Source organism: Aquarana catesbeiana, linkage group LG05 (assembly GCF_042186555.1).
Source record: "Aquarana catesbeiana isolate 2022-GZ linkage group LG05, ASM4218655v1, whole genome shotgun sequence".
Lineage (NCBI taxonomy): Eukaryota > Metazoa > Chordata > Amphibia > Anura > Ranidae > Aquarana > Aquarana catesbeiana.
The window spans coordinates 260,003,853-260,027,552 of NC_133328.1; the positions used below are offsets into that span (position 1 = coordinate 260,003,853).

Consider the following 23,700-nt stretch of genomic DNA (forward strand, 5'->3'; position numbering starts at 1 on the left):
TGGGGCAAAGGTTCATCTTCCAACAGGACAATGACCCTAAGCACACAGCCAAGATAACAAAGGAGTTCCTACGGGACAACTGTGTTAATGTCCTTGAGTGGCCCAGCCAGAGCCCAGACTTGAACCTGATTTAACATCTCTGGAGACATCTGAAAATGGCTGTGCACCAACGCTCCCCCTCCAACCTGATGGAGCTTGAGAGGTCCTGCAAAGAAGAATGGGAGAAACTGCCAAATAAAAGTGTGCCAAGCTTGTAGCATCATGCTCAAAAATACTTGAGGCTGTAATTGGTGCCAGTGGTGCTTTAAGAAAGTATTGATCAAAGGCTGTGAATACTTATGTACATTGATTTTTTTTGTTTTTAATTTTTAATAAATTTGCAAAGATTTCTTAATAATCAAAAATTTTTATTGTTTATTTCATTTATATATATATACAACATTCTATACCCCTTTGTTCAAACAATAGAAACATACTACACATTACATCCTACATCACCTACCACCGTTTTCCCCCCTGTCCCCGCGGCCGACATTTACATATGCGAGGGGAAAAAAAAAAAAAAAAAAATGGTACCCACCCCACCGTGTTTATCGTGCTTATGTTTATAAAGTGTTAAAAAATGAAATTATAAATAAGTTCCCCCTAATTCTTATTAGTGTCCTTAATCACTTCAATTCATAATTATATATTGTGTGAAGAGAAAAAAAAAAAAAAAATAAATGGTACCCACCCCACCGTGTTTATCGTGCTTATGTTTATAAAGTGTTTAAAAATAAAATTATAAATAAGTTCCCCCTTATTCTTATTAGTGTCATTAATCACTTCAATTAAAAAAAAAAAAGGGTGTGGGGAGTTCCCCCCTTATTCTGATTAGTGTCTTTAGTCCCTACAATTCCTTGTTATGTATTGTGAAAAAAAAAAAATCCCTTCCGTGTATATTCGTGTTTGTATTTATATAATTTATAAAGTGTTTTTAAAGATAAATTTATAAGTACATTCCCCCCTTATTCTATTTCGTGTCATTAATTACTTCAGTTCATTATTAAATACAACCCCTTTATTCTAGTTCGTGTCACTAACCACTAAAATTCATAATTATGAAGATGTGTTAAAAAAAAAAAAAAAAAAGCAATTTCCCTATAATTCATATTTGTTATTAATCGTGTGCCTATCCCTTCCCCCCTCCACCTCCAATGTTTGTCAAAACTGGGACAAGAGGGGAATAGTAAAAAAAAAAAAAAAAAAAAAAAAACCTACAAAAAAAACAAAGACCACATATACATTTACCCATACATTATCTTACCCCCCTCCCTCTTTGATTAGCATTAGAGAAGTTATATGACTATTTACATCTACCCTTCAGGGCCATTCTTCTTATGTCTCTATTCTAAATGACTATACCATTCCTTCCTCCTACCCATCTGTATTTCCCTCTTCTATTATCTCCTCAGCGCATTGTTCCCAGTTTGCCCATGTCGTTTCAAATTTCTTTCTTTGGTTTTTAACCACATGAACCCATCTCTCTGCTTCCTTTATTATATTAACCTCGTTTCTCCACTCTATGACTGACGGGATCCGGTCCTGTCTCCAGTACTTCGGAATTAGTTTTTTCGCTGCATTTAACAAATGTGGGGTTATACTTTCTCTATATTTTTTGATAGGTCCAGTCATTCCGTGAAATAAATATTGTATGGGCCCAAACTCTATGTGCTCCGTCATCATTTTCTTAATCCAGGGGGCTACTAATTCCCAAAAACGCTTAATTATTGGGCACGTCCACCATAGATGAAGAAAAGTTCCCCTCTGTCCACAGCCCCTCCAGCATTTGTCATTAGCTTCTGAAGAGATTTGTGCCATTTTAACTGGTGTCCTATACCATCTCGCTAGGAATTTATATGCCATTTCTTGCACCTTTGTACTTATGGAGGTAGTAAATGTTAACGATATCATTTTATTTATTTGTTTATCTGTCCACACTTGGCCTAGCTCCCTCTCCCATTCTTTCATGAAGTATGGGGGTTTTTTTTCTTGTTCTCCTAGGATCATTCTGTACGTCCAGGATAATGTATGCCCATCTTCTGATGTCTGTGCACACTTCTTCTCAAATGCGGTAAGTGTATTTATGGATCTTAACGGTTTTATTTTCTTAAGGAAACTCGTCATTTGACGGTATTTCCATTCTGCCATTCTTGTCTCCCCAAATTTCAAGATCATCTCTGTCAGTGGTATTTAAAACTCCACTTGGGGCAAACTTACCGCATCTAATATTCCCATCTTGTCCCCACGCCCCCAGACTTCCCGTCTTCTCCCCCGGGAGGAACCACGGAAATCCCTCCAGAGGAGTCAGAGGGGAGGTCTGTGGGGCATACCTACCCTCCTTATTCAGTCTATCCCATACTTCTAATGTATTCAGGGTTATTGGTGATGTCCATTGTGACAGCCCTCTCAGTGACCCTTGGATCCATGGTGCTCCTGCCAGGTTTCTCCCCGCCATCATCATTTCTGCCTGTACCCATGGTTTTCTATCTAGGTCATGGCACCAGTCTATTATTCTAACTAGTGCCATGGCCTTATAATAGGATGTTATATCCGGGAGTCCTAGGCCACCCTCCGCTCTACTCCTTCTTAAAATGTCGTACGCCAATCTAGGCCTTTTATCATTCCATACAAAGGCTATTAATAGCCGACGCATTTGTTTAAGGAGACTCGCCGGCAACCTGATTGGCACTGTACGCAGCACATAAACTATTCTGGGCAGTATACTCATTTTTATGGCACTGATTCTTCCGAACCAGGTCAAGTATTTCCCCTTCCATTTCTTTAATTCTTCTGTTATTTCTTTCACTAATGAGCCATAATTATGCTCCAACAATAGTTCATAGTCTGCGCTTATCTGTACCCCCAGGTATGTCAGCGACTCTCTGTTGCATATAAATGGGTATTTCTCCTTCAATGTTCTCTCCATCTCCGCTGGGACATGACTGGGAAGGATGACTGATTTCTCGAAATTAATCTTAAAGCCAGACACCCCTCCAAATTTCTGTACTTCTACCATCAATGCGGCTATAGATGTCTGGGGAGTGGACATAAAAAATAATAAATCGTCCGCATATGCTGCTACTTTATGTTCCGTATGGCCTATGTGCGTCCCCACTATCTCCTTATTCTTTCTGATTCTACGCAAAAAGGGTTCCATTACTATTGCAAATATCAATGGGGACAGTGGGCACCCCTGCCTGGTACCGTTTTGTATGTTAAAGCATTCAGATACTGTCCCATTTACCTTAATTCTTGCTCTTGGTTTTGTGTATAGTGCCATAATCCATCCCAGCATTCTCTCCCCCAGTCCTATCCTCCCCAGTACTTCTCTCATAAAGCCCCAGTTCACTCTGTCGAAGGCTTTCTCCGCATCCATCGACAGAGTGATTCCTGGGGCTTCACCTGGGCCATGTTGCATCCAATGCAGTATATGGAGTGCGCGGGTGGTGTTATCTCTTGCTTCTCGCCCCTTTACAAACCCTGCTTGATCTGGGTGCAATAAATCTCCTACATCTTCCTGTAGCCTCAGGGCCAGAATTTTTGCCAGTATCTTGGTGTCTGAGTTCAGCAGAGAGATTGGCCTGTAATTGGCACATACCTGGGGATCTTTTCCCTCTTTTGGCAAAACCGTTATGTACGCCAGTGATGCTTCTGAGGAGAGTGGATTTCCAGCACCCATAGAGTTGAGATAATCACAAAGTGGCCTTACCAAAATTGGGAGAAATTTCTTGTAATATATGTTTGTCAGCCCATCCGGGCCTGGGCTTTTCCCTGGGGGTAGGGCTGCTATCACTCTGCTCAACTCTTCCACCGTGATTGGGCGTTCCATAATCTCAGAGGTTTCTCTATTTAGTATTGGCATGTCTGCGTTCTCAATGTAATCCTTGATCTTATCTCTCCTTTGTTCCTCGCTTTCCCCTTCTTCAGATGGTTCTGTTTTGGAGATGTTATATAGTACCTCATAAAATTTACTAAATTCTTTTGCTATCGCCTTTGTGTCTATTATTTTCCTACCCTGAACTAGTAAGCTGTGCACGTGTCTGGAGTCCTGTTGTTTTTTAAGTTGTTTTGCCAGTAGCTTACCGCATTTATTTCCTTGTTCATATGCTCTATTTGCGAAAAACCTAATTTTGTTCTTCGCTTTATATTCTAAATATTGCGCAAGCTCTGCCCGTATACTCTCCAGACGTCTACCATCCACTGGATCGAGATTTTCCTTATGCTTTATCTCTAGGGTTCTGATCTTCTCTAGTAATTCGTCCATTTCCCTTTTGCTTTCCTTTTTCATATATGTGCCGATGGCAATTAAGTCCCCCCTCACAACCGCTTTGTGTGCTTCCCACACCACTTGATCTGACACTCCTTCCGTTTTATTTATTTCGAAATACTCCTTTATCCTAACCCTTAATTTCTCCACTATGTCTTCTTTATCCAACAATGACTCGTTCAGACGCCAAGTTCGTTCCGCCCGAGTCATTTGAGTTGGTTGAAGGGTCAAAATCATTGGGGCATGGTCAGACATAGTTATTCAATTGTACTTGTGCTGACATTCCCCAAGTAGAATTGATCCACCAAAAAGAGGTCTAGCCGTGAATACATATCGTGTATTTTAGAGTAATAGCTATAATCCCTGATACCTGGATGTAAAGCTCTCCAAGTATCCACTAGGTGTTGAGAGCGTAAGATTTGTTTAACCCGCTTTATGGCTTTAAAAGACACAGCAGTTCTACCCGTAGAGGTATCTATACTCGGCTCTAACACCATATTAAAATCTCCTCCTACCACTACACACCCTTCCTTAAATTCTTCCAGTTTTCTAAATACTTTAACCAGAAAGTTAGCTGTCCCAACATTGGGCGAATATATTGAAGCAAAGGTATATCGTCTCCCCTGTAGTGTACCCTTTACAAACAAGTACCGACCTTCTGGGTCACTTTGCAGGGACTCCATAGTCCATGGGCACGATTTTTTGAACGCAATTGTGACCCCTCTTGCCCTCGCTATTGGGGATACTGCATGATACCATTGATTCAGTACATTCTGGGGTAAGCTTGGAATTGAGCTGCTCTTGAAATGGGTCTCCTGCAGGAAAACAACATCAGCTCCCCAATGTTGCAGCTCAACCCATAAGCGCCCTCTTTTAATTGGTGAATTCAAACCCCTCACATTATATGACAAAATTTTCAAAATGGCTGTCATTTTATTTCATTTTTAGGGCACCCAGCCCCTTGCCCTTGTTCTCTATCTTCTCCTCTGCCAATCCCACCCCCCCTTCTACCCCCCCCCCCCTCCCCGTCATTCATTACTTCCAGACAAAAAAAACCCAAAAAAAACAAAAATTATACCACTTGTATATCATAAATATATACCTTACATACTTACATCCTGTCCTCCCATACCACAAACCTTCCATTAGGGGTATTTCTAAAAATCGGGTATTTAGCTTGCGCACACCCACACCTCCTGTGCGCCTGCCACCACCCTTCCCTGCCTTCCGCAGGATTATTCTCCCCTTCCATTGGGGCTGACCTATTGACCTACCTAAGGTACACATTCCCCACTACACCTTCCCTTCCAATCCCCCCCTCTCCCCGGCATTACTCTATTAAACCCCTCCTGAGTGGGAAGGACAAAAAAAATGTCCTTTAAGTCCTTCTCTGGGCTATTCCCCTATTAACCTTTGCTGGTACTTCTTGCCATTTCTCTGCTTGTTGTAGGAGGGGCCCTAGACAACTTATTCTCCAGTCCACAAAGTCCACCATCGGGAGATCTAATTTTTCCACAAATACTTTTAGATCGTCCTTCGTTCGCAATGTTGCGGTTCTTCCATTCCTGGAAGCTGTTAGACTGAAAGGGAACCCCCACCTATACTTGATCTCCGCCTTCCGTAGAATTTCCATTAATGGGCGAACCGCCCCACGTTTAAAGAGTCCTTTTCGATATATCTGGATACAGAGCTATGTTTGAACCTTCAAATGTAATCCTAGGGTTATCACGTGCCATCTTCATTATACTCTCCTTCACTGCATATTTGTGCACTTTACATATTACATCTCTGGGTACGTCAGTTTTTGTGCTCTTGGAGTGGGCCCGATGTATCCGGTCTATTTCTATAACATTAGGGGCTTGACCTCCTAAAATCTGTCCAAACATTTTTTGTGCCACTGGGGCTAGTTCTGTCGCTGTGATTGACTCTTTCAGTCCCTTTATACGTATATTTTGGCGTTTATCCCTATTCTCATATTCATCCAGCTGGTCCCTGTATGCATTTAAAGTTTCTTCATATTTTTTCATGGATTCTTGAGTTTCCGTCACAGCTTGTATAATGACTTCTTGTTCTTTTTCCATCCCCTCTACTCTGTATCCCAGGTCCCTGACGTCCTCTTTTACGCTTGCTACTGCTTGCATACAAGATTGTTCAACTGCATTTATTAATTGCTGAATATCACTTTTAGTGGGGAGGGCCTTCAACAGGCCCCAGATATCCCTTTCTGGGTCTACACTTTGTCCAGTCCATCCTTGTGGGTTCCCTTCACCGTTTTGGAGGCTCTCCTGGTCACAGTCCATGACATATCTCTGCGGTGACCCACATCTTCCCTCTCCCCCACCTTTTATACTTGGGTATTTCTGATTATTATTTTGGTCCATGTTGGGGGTTGGGTCCTCTCCTTCTCTTGCTCTCATCCTCTCCATATCTATGGTCTCAGACTCTTCTTGAGTCTGTCTATTATCCTCCCCCTATGTCACTGTACCCCAGCTTCCCGTTGATGTACTTTGTATAGCCGTTTCTAAATGTCCATTACCAGGAACTAGCTGGCCTATATTTTTAGCCCCTTTTACCTGGGGGCACCCAGCACCACTACCGGGAGGGCTCTGCTCCGGTGTCCTCCTCCCTCTTCCCGCTGTAGGAGGTCTCTTACCGTTTGCGACGATACTGTCCCCTTTCGGCTGTACATCCGCCCGCTTTGTCCCAGACTCACACTCTGTTTTCTCCACACAGTCAGTTATGGTGGCACCGCTCCGTTTTTTAATATCCAGCCGTCCAGTTGGCTCAGGTGTGCGGGGGGACATGAAAGCCTTAATGCCGTCCATTGATTTCCTTCCTCTCCCTGCTGTTGACTGCTACTTGTCTGCGAGTTGTCATCCTTGTACAATAACACAGTGGGAGCTGTGGTGTAATAAAGCGGTGACCCGACTGGCCAGTAACACAGCAGTGGAATGGTGTAATTAAATAGAAGGGATTTTGTACAGTGGCACCGTGGGAACTGTGATGTAATGAAGCAGTGATCCAGCCAGCCAATAACACAGCGGTGGAATGGTGTAGTTAAATTAAAAATAATTTCATACACTGACACAGTGGGGACTGTGATGTAATGTGGCAGTGACCCAGCCAGCCAGTAACACAGCTGTGAAATGGTATGGTTAATGGTATAGTTAAAGTTGCGTACAGTGACACAGTGGGAGCTGTGGTGTAATGAGGCAGTGATCCAGCCTGCCAGTAACACAGCGGTGGAATAGTAAAGTTAATAATATGGTTTAACTTGATATAATTTTGTACTCTGACACAGTAGGAGCTGTGTTGTAATGAGGCAGTGATCCAGCCAGCCTGTAACACAGCGGTGGAATAATATAATTAGATTGAAGGGGTTTAATACAGTGACACAATGGGAGCTGTGGTGTGTAGAAACAGTGACCCAGCCGGCCAGTAACACAGCGATGGAGTGATATTTGTAAATGGTATGTGTAGATAGAAGGGATGTTCATGAAGGGATCAGGAGGAGCCGCCAATCACCTCTCACCTCACTCTCCTTTCACTTTCGGTTTTGGCCGCCCGTCTGTTTCTCCTGAGAGCTCCGGTGTATGTTTGCCTGCCGTACAGTATGTAACAGGATTGAAGCCAAACAGATAGACAGGCATGCCCAGGCAGACAAGAGAGCTCTGGTGTGTATCCTCCCAGCGTTCAGCTTGACTGAAGCCAAGTATTTCAGCAGATATGCAGACAGACAGGCTCTCTCTCTCTCTATGTCTCAGCGTCTCTCAGCGTCTCTGTATTCCATCTGACAGCCGGATGATTTCTCGTACTCTTAGCCCGGGAACATGAGAGGGGGGGGAGGAGCACTTCACTCACTCACACACTCACGCCCATCCCCAGACAATTTGCAAAGATTTCAAACAAACTTCACATTATGGAGTATTGTTTGTAGAATTTTGAGGAAAATAATGAATTTAATCAATTTTGGAATAAGGCTGTAACATAACAAAATGTGGAAAAAGTTAAGCGCTGTGAATACTTTCTGGATGTACTGTATATGGAGGGAATTAAATCCCCTTGTGAAGGACTACACCCACTTTTCTGCTCCCCATCTTACATATACCAGGATAGACCACATCTTCCTACAATCTTCCACTACTCCTCTAGCCTGTACCTTCAAAATCTGAGACGCACCCCTTTCAGATCAATCAATGACACTATCTCTTATGCGTCCCATTTTTGCAGAGGGCCCTTTTAGGTGGTGTTTAAATGAGGCTCTTCTAAATGATCCTGTACAATGTTCAATCCTAGATAAAGCTCTTAGAGACTACTTTACATACAATGATAACAACACAGTATCTGTCCAAATATAGAGTATCTCTATATTTGGGCAGCCCACAAATCAGTGATGAGAGGAAAACTCATTCAGATTTCCTCCCAATTGAAACGAGAACGGGAAGCCTATATTCAAAAGCTGAATAGGGAATTTCTTGCCTTGAGCAAACGCCATAAGCGTCAGCCCGCCCCAGACATGTTAGCGCAACTGGTCTTAGGCCGGATAGCTCTGAACCTTGCTTTAACCACAGCAGCAGAGAAACACCTGACATGGACTGGCACACGTTTCAACTCACAAAAAGACAGAATCTAATCCAAATTAGCGTCTAAACTGAGCCCTAAACCTTGAACCATATCCTTCCCCAAAACCTGCAATTCCTCCGGTAATTTGACTCCAAACCCTCTCCGGATTATGGAAAATTTCAATGCACTCTACTGTAATTTATCAAATACACACACACACACACACACACTCTTCCCCTAGCAAACTGGAAACTTTTTTTACAAGACCTACCCATTCTCAAACTCTCAAAACTTCATAGTGAACTCCTGGACAAGCCTATAGGGACAGAGGAGATCTGGGGGGTTATTAAATCACAAAAGTTAGGTTCTATACTAGGCCCTTCTCAGTCTGCTCTTACAAGAAATGTGGTCTTTCCCTGGCCTCCTATATTGCTAGGTTCTTCAACCACCTCTGGGATGGAACCCCCCTGGACAGAGACTTGAATTCAACATTTGTCTCAGTCATTCCCAAACCTGGGAAAAATACAAGTGATGTCGCTAACTACCGTCCGATTTCCCTCATTAATAATGACCTAAAAATTCTGCCGAAGATTCTCGCATCGAGAATGTTGAGCTTTATTGTGAGATACATATATAAAGACCAGGCGGGTTTCATACCAGAGAGGCAAGGCCCGGACCAAATTATGAGAGCCATAGATATCATTTCACTGCTCCGGTCCCAGTACGATGGCGGTACCCCCCAAGAAGGCTTCTTCTCTCCATTGACCTTCAAAAAGCTTTCGACTCTGTGTTTTGGCCATATCTCTTTGACATACTAGAGAGATGGGGCTTTGGTCCCAAATTCATGGGAATAATTCATTCACTTTATTCTACTCCCAATGGACAAGTTCGCTTGATAGGCCATTACTCTGATTCTTTTGATATCAAAAATGGGACTAGACACAAGGCTGTCCTCTCTCCCCTCTAATATTCACGATAGCTTTTGAAACCCTAGCCATAGCCTCAGATCCCATCCTGATATCAAGGGAGTCCGTTGTGGTTCACAGGAACACAAGTGCGGCCTGTTCGCGGATGATTTATTACTTTTTGTGACCGCCCCACTGATCTCCACCCCCAATAATTTTAAACTACTACAGGATTTTGGTTCGGTCTCAGAATTTCGGGTTAACGTCTCCAAATCGCTAGCTTTAAACCTTTTGGCACCACTTGAATTAGTGGACTGGCTATGACACCATTTTCCCTTCACCTGGGCTTCCGACTTCTTACCGTACTTGGGAATTAGACTACCCAAATAACATAGATAAGTTGTACTCCAATAACTATCCTCCTCAGTTTTGCAAACTAGAGGAGGACTTCTCAAATTGGTCGAAGGGCGATCTAACATGGCTGGGCAGGATTAATGCTATCAAAGTGACCCTCCTTCCCCGCCTGTTATACCTCTTCCGTTCCCTACCCATTCCAATAAAAACAGTGCTACTTTCTTAAATTTCAAGCTAAAATGATACGCTTTGCCTGGGGGCAAAAAGGCCATAGCTGCCCCCAAGGAGACCCTCTGGCGCCTGAAAAATCAAGGGGATTGGGCCTACCTAACGTATGGTGGTATTATCAAGCAGCCCAGCTGGCACAAATTACCACAGTTTAATCCAGAGGTCCTAAACCTGACTGGGTTTCTATAGAAAGATAAGTAGTTCCCCTCCACACAATTGATTTTCTTCTTTGGTGTCCTCCTAGACTTAGACCCACGGTCTACCCTCTCACAGTCTTGTGTGATGGCCTGCAGAAACAGTCTGCCCTAATCTCTAACACAAAGCCTTTATCTCACCTGTTCCACAACCTGTTCTTTCCCCCCGGCATGAACATTAAAGCGTTTCAATGGTGGCTAAACAAGGGGCTTTTTAGAATAGGCCACTTCTTTAACTCTTTAGAGCCCATCTCTTTGGGCTACTGTTTAAGCAAGCTTGAAATGCCTATAACTAAGTGATTTAGACTTTCCCAAATTACACACTTCCTTCATACAATATGGCTCAATAAACCTGACCCTCTCAAAATAACCTATGAACTATGAACAATGGTGCTCTAAGAGTATAGACCAGAGGGGAGGCATCACTATAATATATTCTTCCCTGGTTGACAACCCTTTTAAACCGTCATATGCTCGATCTTGGGAGTCTGACTTGGAGGAACAATGGGACCCTGATACTTGGTTCCGGGCCTTCCGACAATCTTTTAAAGGTTTCTTGAATGGGGGCTCTGTGATGGAGAGGAGTCTGTGATGGGGGGCTCTGTGATAGAGAGGAGTTTGTGATGGGGGGCTCTGTGATAGAGAGGAATCTGTAATGGGGAGTCTGTGATGGGGGGAGTCTGTGATGAAGTGCTCTGTGGTGGGGGGAGTCTGTGATGGAGAGGAGTCTGTGATGGGGGTAGTCTGTGATGGTGAGGAATCTGTGATGGAGGGGAAACTGTGATGGAGAGGGCTCTGTGATGGGGGGCTTTGTGATGGAGAGGAATCTGTGATGGGGGGGATCAGTGATGGAGAGGAATCTGTGATGGGGGATCTGTGATGGGGGGCTCTGTGATGAATAGGAGTCTGTGATGGAGAGGAGTCTGTGATGGGGGGGATCTGTGATGGAGAGGAGTCTGTGATGGGGGGATTTGTGATGGAGAGGGGTCTGTGATGGGGGGTTTTGTGATGGAGAGGGTCTATGGTGGGGGGCTCTGTGATTGAGAGGAGTCTGTGATGGGGGGGATCTGTGATGGAGAGAAGTCTGTGATGGAGAGGAGTCTGTGATGGAGGGCTCTGTGATGGAGGGCTCTGTGATGGAGGGCTCTGTGATGGAGGGCTCTGTGATGGAGGGCTCTGTGATGGAGGGCTCTGTGATGGAGGGCTCTGTGATGGAGGGCTCTGTGATGGAGGGCTCTGTGATGGAGGGCTCTGTGATGGAGGGCTCTGTGATGGAGGGCTCTGTGATGGAGGGCTCTGTGATGGAGGGCTCTGTGATGGAGGGCTCTGTGATGGAGGGCTCTGTGATGGAGGGCTCTGTGATGGAGGGCTCTGTGATGGAGGGCTCTGTGATGGAGGGCTCTGTGATGGAGGGCTCTGTGATGGAGGGCTCTGTGATGGAGGGCTCTGTGATGGAGGGCTCTGTGATGGAGGGCTCTGTGATGGAGGGCTCTGTGATGGAGGGCTCTGTGATGGAGGGCTCTGTGATGGAGGGCTCTGTGATGGAGGGCTCTGTGATGGAGGGCTCTGTGATGGAGGGCTCTGTGATGGAGGGCTCTGTGATGGAGGGCTCTGTGATGGAGGGCTCTGTGATGGAGGGCTCTGTGATGAAGAGGAGTTTGTGATGGGGAGGAGGGGGTCTGTGATGAGGGGATTCTGTGAAATACTAATAAGTTTATGTTGATTAAAATTATTCTTTATTTTAAGTATTGTATTGTGTTTTCTTGTTTTTTTGCACTACAAATAAGATATGTGCAGTGTGCATAGGAATTTGTTCATATTTTCTTCAAACTATAGTCGTCCCCCCCCCTACAGTCCGAGGGCTGTGATCTGGCCCCTTGTTTAAAAAGTTTGAGGACCCCTGCTTTAGGAGCTGGAACTCAGGAGAAGAACATATAGCGTAATACTGAGATAACATCCACTCCACACCAGCCATGTGAATAAAGTGCCACTATCGATCACCGCCACTATGTGCTTCAATGTGGTGACATGGCGTCACTACACAAGTTCTACTTGATGCGCGTTTCACACGATAGTGCATCCTTAGGGACCCGTACAATTTGCCTGCTGCTCCCCTTAATGACTCCCGGAATACGATACTTTCTTGTCCAAAGTCTCAGAATATGTCTCCATTACGGCTCTTCCTACTCTCTCTCTGTCTGTAGTGGCTGATCTAGACCGGCCTTTTCCTGAATGGGAACTACTGAATGTCATTTCCGCAATCAAACCCAATAAAAGCCCAGGTCCCAACGTATTTGCGACTGAGGCCTGACTCTGCTAATGCTGCGGTTTTGTGTACTATGTATCGGACGTGACCGTGATCTACTGATACTGCACTTGTTTGGGGGGGCACGGAGGGGCTAAGCGCAGGTGCTGGCAGGTGTCAGGGCTGATCCTGCAAATGCTGCGTTTAGGAAACACTAAACATTGGGGATGATAGTATAGTTCTGATCTGATCAAAGATATTAATCCATTCAGACATTATACCAGTAATGAAGTGTATAGTGTGTGTGTTACTGGCAATCAAAGGGTTAAAATGTATTAGAAAAATATGTGGCAATCTGACGCTATCAGGGATCAGCGCTAACTGACGCTAACACTAACTGGAGTCACCCGTGACACTAATATAGTGATCAGAAAAAAGATCTGTACACTGTACTAATGACACTGTGACAGGGCAGTGAAAGGGTTAACTGGGGGTGATCAGGGGGTTAAATGTGCCTAACTGTGTGTACTGGTGTCAGTGTAGTGCTTTTTCTCACTGTGTGATGTGATCTCTCTCACGCTGGAACTGAAAAGGGCTCCAGGAGAGACAATCACATCACTTACTGTGCCTGTGTTTACATTACACAGGCACAGGACGTTCTGTGATTCATCAGAAATGATCAGCAGGTCCAGGCTACAAATCATTGGCCTGGACCTGTAGATTAATCGGTTCTGGAACGAATCCGATCGCCGCTGGGCCACGCTGCCGCAGTAAATGTGTGGTGGGCGGTCCGGAACCAGTTAAAGATCTTTCTACACAGACTTCACTGTTTGGATCTTCTCCTGCATTTAAAAGTTAATTCTTCAGGAATACTGTTATTAGACTGTCTCGGTCAGTCGTGATTTTGTAACATGAGATTTATGCTGTTTTATTAAGTGCTGCAATTTTTTATTCAAGTACCTACACTGACCTATTTTGAGACCATGCCCCTTTCATCAGGGCAGGGGAGTGAGGTACTGTGAACTTTAAATAGGCTGAAAAAAAGTTGAAAATGGTGCTCACGCATGGGGCAAAGAGAGCTTCAGAATGATGCTAGTGCAGAGAATAAGCCACAGCTGAATGGTTAATTAACTAAACTTTTTGCAGGGAATCCGGCACAAGCAGCATGTGCCACATTTAGGTCCCATTCACACTTGGCTGCTCTGAAAATGCAGGCAGAATCACCTGCATTTTCAGAAATGCAGCAATGCATGTGCGCTGCCATTATTTTTTTTTTATGGCCTCCCAAATGCGGTGCAATTTTATAGCGTTTGTCACGTGACAGATTGGAGCAAAACTGAAAAAAAAACCATGATGCATACACCCGAAAAGGTCCTGGAGCTTCTTTGATGCGTTAGTCGTTCATAGGGCAGCCCATTTATGTGGATATGCTCTGTGCGCGACCAGCAAAAAACAAAAAAAATTAATGCAAGTGGAAGCCTGCTTTCCCACTACACAAAGTATGAATGGAGCCTAAAAAAAAGATCTTCAGGGAGAAATAGAAACTGGCTCAGGGCCTGCGCCTAATTTGCAAAGGTATTGCAAATGTTTTCAATATAAATTCTACAGATACCTGCCAGATCAGGCCTGGCATACTGGATGTGAACTGTCTGCAGAAAGCTCGATTGTCTTTCTGCCCATACAGTGATCACACAGCTTGAACAGTGCAGTTCAGAGTTTGAGCAATACAAATTTGTGCGATTGGTAGAACTGGCTCAGTGAGTGGGTATGTTTTTTTAACCAATTATTTATGGTTTTGCTATATTTGGAGATTTTTTTTTAACACCTATTTGATATGGCTTGTGAGTGATAACTAAAGAAGAAAAGATTTGAGTCTGAATTTTTTAAAAGTAGTATTAGGCACTGTGAAGCAGGCCATAGATAAAATTTCTAAAGAAAAATTCTTAGAAAAAGTCTTAGGAAAATTCGTACAAAAATTCTCAGAACATTCGAATGTCGTTCAAAAGATTTTGTTTGCTTTTAACATCTGATTTTGAAATGAATGGACTTGTTGATTAATGATTAGAAAAACAAATTAACTTTCTTAGAACATTCTTTTTCTAAGAATTGGCATTCTAAATTTCTTCCTATGACCAGCCTAAAGCTTCATCCAAAAGGGAAAGTTACGCTTCTTTGCATCCTCCTCCCCTCCTCTGGCTGAGAGCACTGCCCGGAGTTCTCTGGCGGGGAGGCAAACGCTGTAGTAACATCGGATTGTTAGTACAGTGGCTCCAACCTAGGCTGTCTGTTTTTTTTTTTCGTTCAGTCCACTGGGTTGAACTAAAAAATCCTAGGAGTATATACTAGGCTTTAGACATAAGCAACTAAAACTGAAAAAATGAAAGCTCCTGAGCCTCAGCAGGTACATTTTGATGACTTTATGGTAATAAACACTATGAAGGAATCAATTGCCTATGTATGCTTTTGCTGTGTTAGGTTGATTTTTTTTCTTGTAAAAAAAAAGGATATAAACAATGAAGGGGGGCTGTTAGGAATAACAAGGAAAGGACAGGGTTGACTTTTTCCCCAGACTCCTAATGCCACTACTTTGTGGGAAGCAGCGGTTGCCACCTCACAAGGAATCCTGCAAAATATTGTGTATAGGAAAGGGATCCCAGGGAGAAAGGTGGGGTCAGTTATGGCACTTCCTGGGAAAATATTCCATCTTTGCTCCCAACGGCGAAAGGATGAGCCCCTATGGCTATCTCCAAGTAATCCCTTATGGTGTAATAGATCTTTGGGGGAATTAATTAAATTACCAGATGGACAAATGACATGGGAAAAATATGGCATAAAATATCTACATCACATATGTCAGGATGATGGTCTGTCCACTTTTTCACAGTTGCGGGACCAGTATGGTGTACCTAGGACGTGTTTTTTTCGCTATGCGCAACTGCGTCATGCAGCGATTGCGCAATTCGGGAGCACTGAGCTTCGGGTACAAAATACGGGACTGGAAAAGGCTCTGCTTGATCCGGATCCATCTAAAGGAATCACTAGATACTATAGGGCAGTTGGTCCGGAGGAAATGGGTTCCACTTCTAGGGCTCGAGCAAGATGGGTGGTGGTTATCCCGGAGTTGTCGGGGGAGCTGTGGCAGGAAGTTCTTGATACGTATTTGGGGTCTGTTATCTCTTCCACAGATAAAATGATTCAATTTTGTTACCTTCACCAGCTATATTATACGCCAACTAGACTTTATCGAATGCGTAGAAAGGACTCTGCACTCATAAATGTATGGGGAGTCCGAAAAGACACACAACTTCAGTGTGTATAAACAACAGCACTCTCCACCACGTGGTATAGTAATCTGCTTACCAGATGGCTGGAATTGGTATGCGTGTTATAATAACCACCGACTTCGTGTGTATCCAGCTTCTATATGAAATCCCCCACAGGCAGATAATAGGTGTCCAGATAGTGTTCACACACAACAAGCTTCTCCAGGTTCTCACATCAAAGGTAAGGCATTCAGTATACCGATCAGCAATACCCAGTGAAGGAAATAGTGAAGCCCGCAATAGCAATAAAAAATATTTTATTGTAGTAACTTACAGTTGAAATTCAAACGTGCATGCATCACAGGAAACGATCGACTGCAGCATTCAGTGTGCTATTGTCAACCTGCCTGACATGTATCATCGCAAACGGATATCATCAGAGGCGTGGTTTCACTGACACCAGCACGCCTTAAATATAAAGGGGCCAATTGCAGCTGATTGGAAAATAATTATCTTCCAAGCAACAGCTGGGTGTAAACAATCAGGCCGCGCTGTACGCGTGCACGCCAAAGAACCACAACCCATTGGCTATAGGATGACATACGACGGGGGGATGTCATCCACCGCGCCATTACGTCCACCTGGATGTGTTCGGCTAGCCTCTACCTCTACAGTGCATGCGCGGCTTAACCGAACCAACCTATTGGCCTGCTGGACTGACGTCCACCGTGTCACTACCTCGAGCACGGAGATTGCATCAGTGGAGCGCGGATGTGGCTTACATCCACGTTCCAGATAGAAATTAAACAAAAAGTTTCAATGGCCCAAGTGAGTGATGAGACGCATTGCACTCCACCATTACGGCGCATGGGCAAAGAAACCCGGAAATAATGTTAAAATCACCCTGCACAATATAAATAACAGGGAGCTGCCAAGGGTCGAAACTAATTATTAAAAGGCAAACTGACATGATTAAAAACACAATATGGGATGCCTGGGGGGAGACTATGGAGGAAGATCCCCAGAAAGACAACCCATAAGGAAAAAAAAGGAGGAAAAATATACACAATAATATAAAAAGAGAAGAAAATAAATATAAAAAATGTAGCACAAAATACAAGTGGGCAGGAATGAGAATGAGGACTACATGTGAAAAGAATGAGAGTACAAGACAGAATAATGTCCCTAAACAATGAAACATTGTAATTATTAACTGACAGAATAGATGTTCAACTGTTATTAATGAAACTATTAACGTTCCATTCTACGTTCATCCCAAAAGGGGTATAGCACTTTAAATTATATATCCAGCGGGTCTCCAACCGCGAGATTTCTCTCTTAGTGAAACTACCTCTCCAATGGGGTGTAAAACGATCAATGGCAATAATAGTAGTCCCTGCTGGATTTTTATTATGATGCTCCAGGTAATGTCGTGACACTGTATGTTTAGGGAACCCTTTTCTGATGTTTGTTAGATGTTCATTAACCCACATGTTCATTGCTCTTATAGTGCGGCCCACATACTGTAGACCACATGGACAAATTAACAGATACACCACATTTTTCGACGTGCATGTTATAAAGGTGTCAGTATTATACGTTCTTGCGGTGGTGTGGGACTTAAATTGGCTGATTTTTCTATCTTTATTTTTATTAACCTGACAGACTGCACATTTACGGCAGGGATAAAAAACCTTAGATTTTTGAAAAAATTATACTCTATTAGGTGCATCCAGAACATTGTGAGCAATCTGCAACTTTAGAGGTGGTACCCCTCTGAAAATCACTTGTGGGTGCTCAGGTAAAACAGGGCCCAAGATTTTATCATTTTTTAATACTGCCCAATGTTTTTTCATGATCTTTTTTATTTCATAATGTTGTCGTGAGTAGGTGGTAATTAAAAAGAAATTATGAATGTTATCATTACTAACAGATTTATCCCTTCCTTTCAACATAATGGTTCTATCCATAAGAGATTCTCTTTAATTACCACCTACTCACGACAACATTATGAAATAAAAAAAATCATGAAAAAACATTGGGCAGTATTAAAAAATGATAAAATCTTCAGCCCTGTTTTACCTGAGCACCCACAAGTGAACATCAATTAGAGTGAAAACACACAAATCAGCCCAAATAGTGCCACAGTGCTCATCACTGTCAGTGTCACAGTGCCACGTATCAGTGCCATCTGTCACCAGTGCCATCTGCCAGTGTCATCAGTGCCATCTGTCATCAGTGCCATCTGTCATCAGTGCCACCTGTCATCAGTGCCACCTGTCAGTGTCACCTGCCACATCAGTGCCACCTGTCAGTGTCACCTTCCACATCAGTGCCACATTTCATCAATGCCATCTGTCACCAGTGCCACATATCAGTGCCATTTGTCACCACAAGAATGTCTAAAAGATTATTTTCAGCCGAGGAGGCGTTACAATATTCTTGCGGCTTACGAGAGCAACGTGGAGCTCTCCGCTTCAGATTCCTCCTCATATTCAGATTCTGAGTCTGACGTGGACTATGAGCCTGTCCTAAGCAGTGGAACACTGACAGCCTCAGATGAGGATGAGAGTCCGCCCGCCAGACGAAGGTGTACTGGTGAGGAGGCAGTGCCATCCACCAGCACCGCATTGCCATCCACCAGCACCGCAGTGCCATCCGCTAGCACCACAGTACCTCGGCATGGGCCACGTACTAGTGGGGTGTCACCTCAGTCCCAAAGGGTTAGGTACCATGCCAGCCTTCCCTATTCCAATCAGAACCCCTTGTGGCTTCCTCCTAATTCAGGAGAAGCTACCATTCTCCCTTTCACTGCCCAGCCAGGAGTCCAGGTGGACACAGAAAATTTTTCCCCGATGGATTTTTTCCCTTTAATTTTAACTGAGGACATGCTAGCATCAATTGTGGCCCAGTGCAACCTGTATGCACAACAATTCTTAGCATGTAACCCAACATCCTATTATGCCCGTCCCTACAAATATAGAGCCCTAACAGTGGAGGACATGTGACCACCCTTTTTGTCTTCCAACATCCGGATCCTCTGGCTGTCCCTCCATGCGGCCTGGAACGCACGCCGGCTAGGATGAGATATGAAGGGTCTTTTCTAACTTCAGAGTTACCCTGACATATGAGCAGCCCCAGTGCCGGGTAGGCACCCACTAATGTAAGCGGCCACTTGGCTATTTTTATTGTTTATATTTTAATAAATGGTTTTACGCTATGGAGACTGTTTTTGTTTCCTATATACCCATATCTTGAACGAATGTGACGGGAAGGATCCATGCCTATAATACCATCCAATATCCAGCCGTCCATGTGAGCAGGCACAATCCTGCGCAAGCGCTAGTGACTCTCTTTTTAACTAAAGGAGTCATTGGTGTCTGGTAAGCAGATATCTATTATCTCAAGGTGTATCTGGTGACGGAATTTTTCTCACAACAGAAAGATTGTGACACTATTGCAAGATACCACTTCATTCACTTATGTTATGGGGACAATAATCACTATTACTGTCATCACTTCAATGTGTAACTCAAATGTGAATTGTTACTGCTAGTATTTTTATATATTTTTTTCACTCTTCAATGAGAAGCTTTGTTGTTTGCTTCTTTTATGCACCTAATTATTTTTGATAACCTCTAGCGCCCCCATCTATTTAAAATATTCCATTTTTTTGATTTTTCAAAGAAACTTGGGGGAGCAGCTTATATAGGTTGTAAATTATTTACTAGTTTGAATATTTATTAGTTTAATTTATATTTTCACTGCTGGGAATGTTTTTTTGATATGTGATTCACTTATATCTTTTTTGGTATTGACACCACTGGCGCGGAAGTTACTGTTTTCTAATCTTTTGTTTACCCTTTGCTCAGCAGAATGTATTTTGGGGTGTAATTCTTGGTATGTGCATCCTATGTGCCCCTATAACACCTGACGATGTTCCTTATATGTGGCCAGGCTGTGTAAAAGTCTCACACGTGGTATCGCCATACTCAGGAGGAGTAGCAGAATGTATTTTAGGGTGTCATTTTTGCTATGTACATGCTATGTGTTGGAAATATCTTATAAATAGACAACTTTGTGTAAAAAAAATGCATTTTCATTAATTTCATTTCACATTTTCCAAAAACTTCTGGAAAAAAATGAACCGTTTAAAAGACTCATTATTTTGTGGGCGTTTCCATTGTTCTGGTGCTCCAGGGCCTTCAAAAGTATAATAGGTGGTTGAGAAATGAGATGTGTAATTTATGCTCCTAGAATGCCTGAAGGTGCTATTTCAATGTTGGGCCTCTGTATGTGGCCAGGCTGTGTAAAAGTCTCACACATGTGGTATCGCCATACTCAGGAGGAGTAGCAGAATGTATTTTGGGGTGTAATTGTTGCTATGTACATGCTATGTGTTGGAAATATCTTATAAATGGACAACTTTGCATAAAAAAAATGTGGTTTAATTTTTTTTCCACATTTTCCAAAAACTTCTGGAAAAAAATTAACCGTTCAAAAGACTCATTATGCCTCATAGATTGAACGTTGGGGTGTTAGCTTTCCAAAATGGGGTCGTTTTGTGAGCGTTTCCATTGTCCTGGTGCTCCAGGGCCTTCAAAAGTGTAATAGGTGGTTGAGAAATGAGATGTGTAATTTATGCTCCTAAAACCCTTGAAGTTGCTATTTCAATATTGGGCCTCTGTATGTGGCCAGGATGTGTAAAAGTCTCACACATGTGGTATCGCCATACTCAGGAGGAGTAGCAGAATGTATTTTTGGGTGTAGTTTTTTTTTTTCCAATACTTTATTTTTGCATAATAGAAAAAGGTGACACACACTTGTAGTCTTAGCTGTTCGCATAGATGTGGACGATTATCATCCAGAACGAGGAGTCTCTGTACCCCGTGTGTCAATTTTCCACGGAAGAACCGTGTTACAAAGTTCAAAGAGTCAGAGTTGGCCCGAGGGGACCTAAAAGAAAAGAAGAAGAGAAGGAGGAGGTGGAAAGGGGACTGGAGGGGTAGAATAGAATAAAAAAGGGATGGGGGGAGGAATCCAGCAGTCTAAAACCCTCTCCAAAAGTGTCCTCCTTCATGGGGGATTTAGAACGAGTCCTGCATTCTCAGAGTATACAAATTCATGCCAGTAGTACCATTTTTTTAGTATATTTCTCATAGAGGCCTTTCTCAGTGGCTACCAGGTCTTCCATCGCACTTATATCAGCAACCTTTTTCAACCAAGTGGAGATCATCGGAGGCTGTGTCTGTTTCCAGAACAATAGGATGCATCCCTTGGCGACCATGATCAGGAGGGGGTAAGATAGATTTCCTATATTTTTTACTGGGGATGTTGTGGTGATGCAGGAGGAAAAAGGCCGGGTCTATTGGAATGTCTCTGTCAGTAAATTTTTGGACAACACGATGGACTTCTGTCCAGTAGGGTTCTAAGAGCAGGCAGGACCAAAAGATGTGGAGAAGGGAGCCAATCTCCTCTCCACATCTCCAACACAAGTCCGAGCATTTTGCAAATATTTTATGGATCTTTACAGGGGTGGATAACCACCGGGTTGGTATCTTGAAGCCTGTCTCTTGGTGTTTAGCGCAAATCGAATTCTTGTAAGAAATAGATAGAGTCTATCTACCTGTTTCTCGGTCAATTCAACCCCCAGATCTCTCTCCCACCCTGCTACATATGGAGGCTTGTGATCTACTGGCGGTGTTGGGGTGTAATTTTTGCTATGTACATGCTATGTGTTGGAAATATCTTATAAATGGACAACTTTGTGTAAAAAAAAATGCGTTTTAATTTTTTTCACACATTTTCCAAAAACTTCTGGAAAAAAATGAACCCTTCAAAAGACTCATTTTGCCTCATAGATTATACGTTGGGGTGTTAGCTTTCCAAAATGGGGTCACTTTGTGGGCGTTTCCATTGTCCTGGTGCTCCAGGGCCTTCAAAAGGGTAATAGGTAGTCAACAAGTTAGATCTGTCATTTATGCTCCTAGAACACCTGATGGTGCTCCCTGCATGTTGGGCCTCTCTATGTGGCTAGGCTGTGAAAAAGTCCAACACATGTGGTATCGCCATACTAAGGAGGAGAAGCAGAATGTATTTTGGGGCGCCATTGTGGTATACACATGCCATGTGAGAGAAATAACCTATTACAATGACAATTTTGTGGGGAAAAAAAATCTTCATTTTGCAAAGAATTGTGAGGAAAAAATGACAACATGAAAAACCTCACCATGCATCTTACTTAATACTAACTAACTAAAATACCATGTCTACTTTCAAAAAAGGGGTCATTTGGGGGGTATTTGTACTTTCCTGGCTTGTTCGGGTCGCAAGAAATGAGGCCACCAGTACATCAGGTGTGATCAATTTTTTATGATTTGCAGCTCAGCTTGTAGACTCTATAACTTTACACAGACCAAATAATATCCACTAATTTGGGTTATTTTTACCAAAGATATGTAGCAGTATAAATTGTGGCCAAAATTTATTAAGAAAAAATTCATAATTTGCAAAATGTTATCACAGAAAAGATAAATGCAGGGTTTTTTCAAAAATTTCGTTCTTTTTTCATTTATAGCGCAAAAAATAAAAAACCCAGAGGTGATCAAATACCACCAAAAGAAAGCTCTATTTGTATGAAAAAAGGACAAAAAATTCATTTGGGTACAGTATTACATGACTGAATAATTGTTATTCAAAATGTGAGAGCACTGAAAGCTGAAAATTGGTCTGGTCAGGAGGGAGGTTTAAGTGCCCATTTGTCAAGTGGTTAATGATGTGGTATTATACACAGTATTTTATATTTCAATGTTTTTATTGAAAAACATAACAAAGTACAAAATAGTCAGTCATATAAGCAGATTAATATCAAATTGTCAAAACAATAGTCTCCAATACAGCAGTAGTTAAAGTAGATTCCCATCATCCATTCTCCAGCCATTACGGTAACAAGACACAAAAAGTGTGACAAACAACAAAAATCAGTGGGATCCAATCCTAGCCCCACTATCATGAGCCAGGTATTCTTTATGTGAGGGTATGGGTATAGACCCAGAATCTTGGGAGGTCCCAGATAAGGTCCCTGGGACAGTCCCAAGTCTCACGGTCATACGTGATCTCATCCGAGATCAGCTGTATTGTGCTAAAGTTTCCAAAAATGAAAGAAAAGAACCAAACAAAAAACAAAAAAGAGAAGAGAGGAAAGTAAGAAATGAAAGAGAGTGAGCTGGAGAGGGAAGAAGAGGGTTGTCCTGGGGTATGCTATGGAGTTGAGATATAATCGATCCATGGGTCCCATATCTTATTACATTTCTTGACTTTATTACAGAGAATGTGAGTGTTTATCATTGATCATAATCCAATGAAGTTTATTCTTAACCTGGTCAAGAGGGATTATTGATTGTTTCCAATGTCTTGCAATTGTAATTCTCGCTGCCAGTAATATATATTTAATTAATTTTACTGAATGTTTGGGGATTTCATCAGGTAATTTGTGAAAGAGGGCAGTTTCAGGAGATTTACGAATGTTTACCCCCGTCACTGAATTGATTAAATTGAATATTTGAATCCAAAATCTGATTATGAGGGGGCATTGCCACCAAATATGGTGCATAGTCCCCAACTGACGGCAACGTCGGAA

At 42.8% G+C, this 23,700-nt stretch overlaps 1 protein-coding gene across 6 annotated transcripts in view; it reads left to right on the forward strand.

The window, feature by feature from the left end:
- Nucleotides 1-23,700, forward strand: part of ATPSCKMT (ATP synthase c subunit lysine N-methyltransferase) — a 341,459-nt gene that overhangs the window by 140,644 nt on the left and 177,115 nt on the right. For 2 of the 6 annotated variants that reach the window (XM_073630736.1, XM_073630731.1), the window contains exon 2: nt 21,237-21,360. The exons of the other annotated variants lie outside the window; for them this stretch is intronic. In XM_073630736.1, the coding sequence (XP_073486837.1) occupies nt 21,329-21,360 (32 nt within the window). In that variant the 5' untranslated portion in view covers nt 21,237-21,328. The remainder of the gene's footprint in view (nt 1-21,236; nt 21,361-23,700) is intronic. 6 annotated transcript variants of the gene reach the window in all.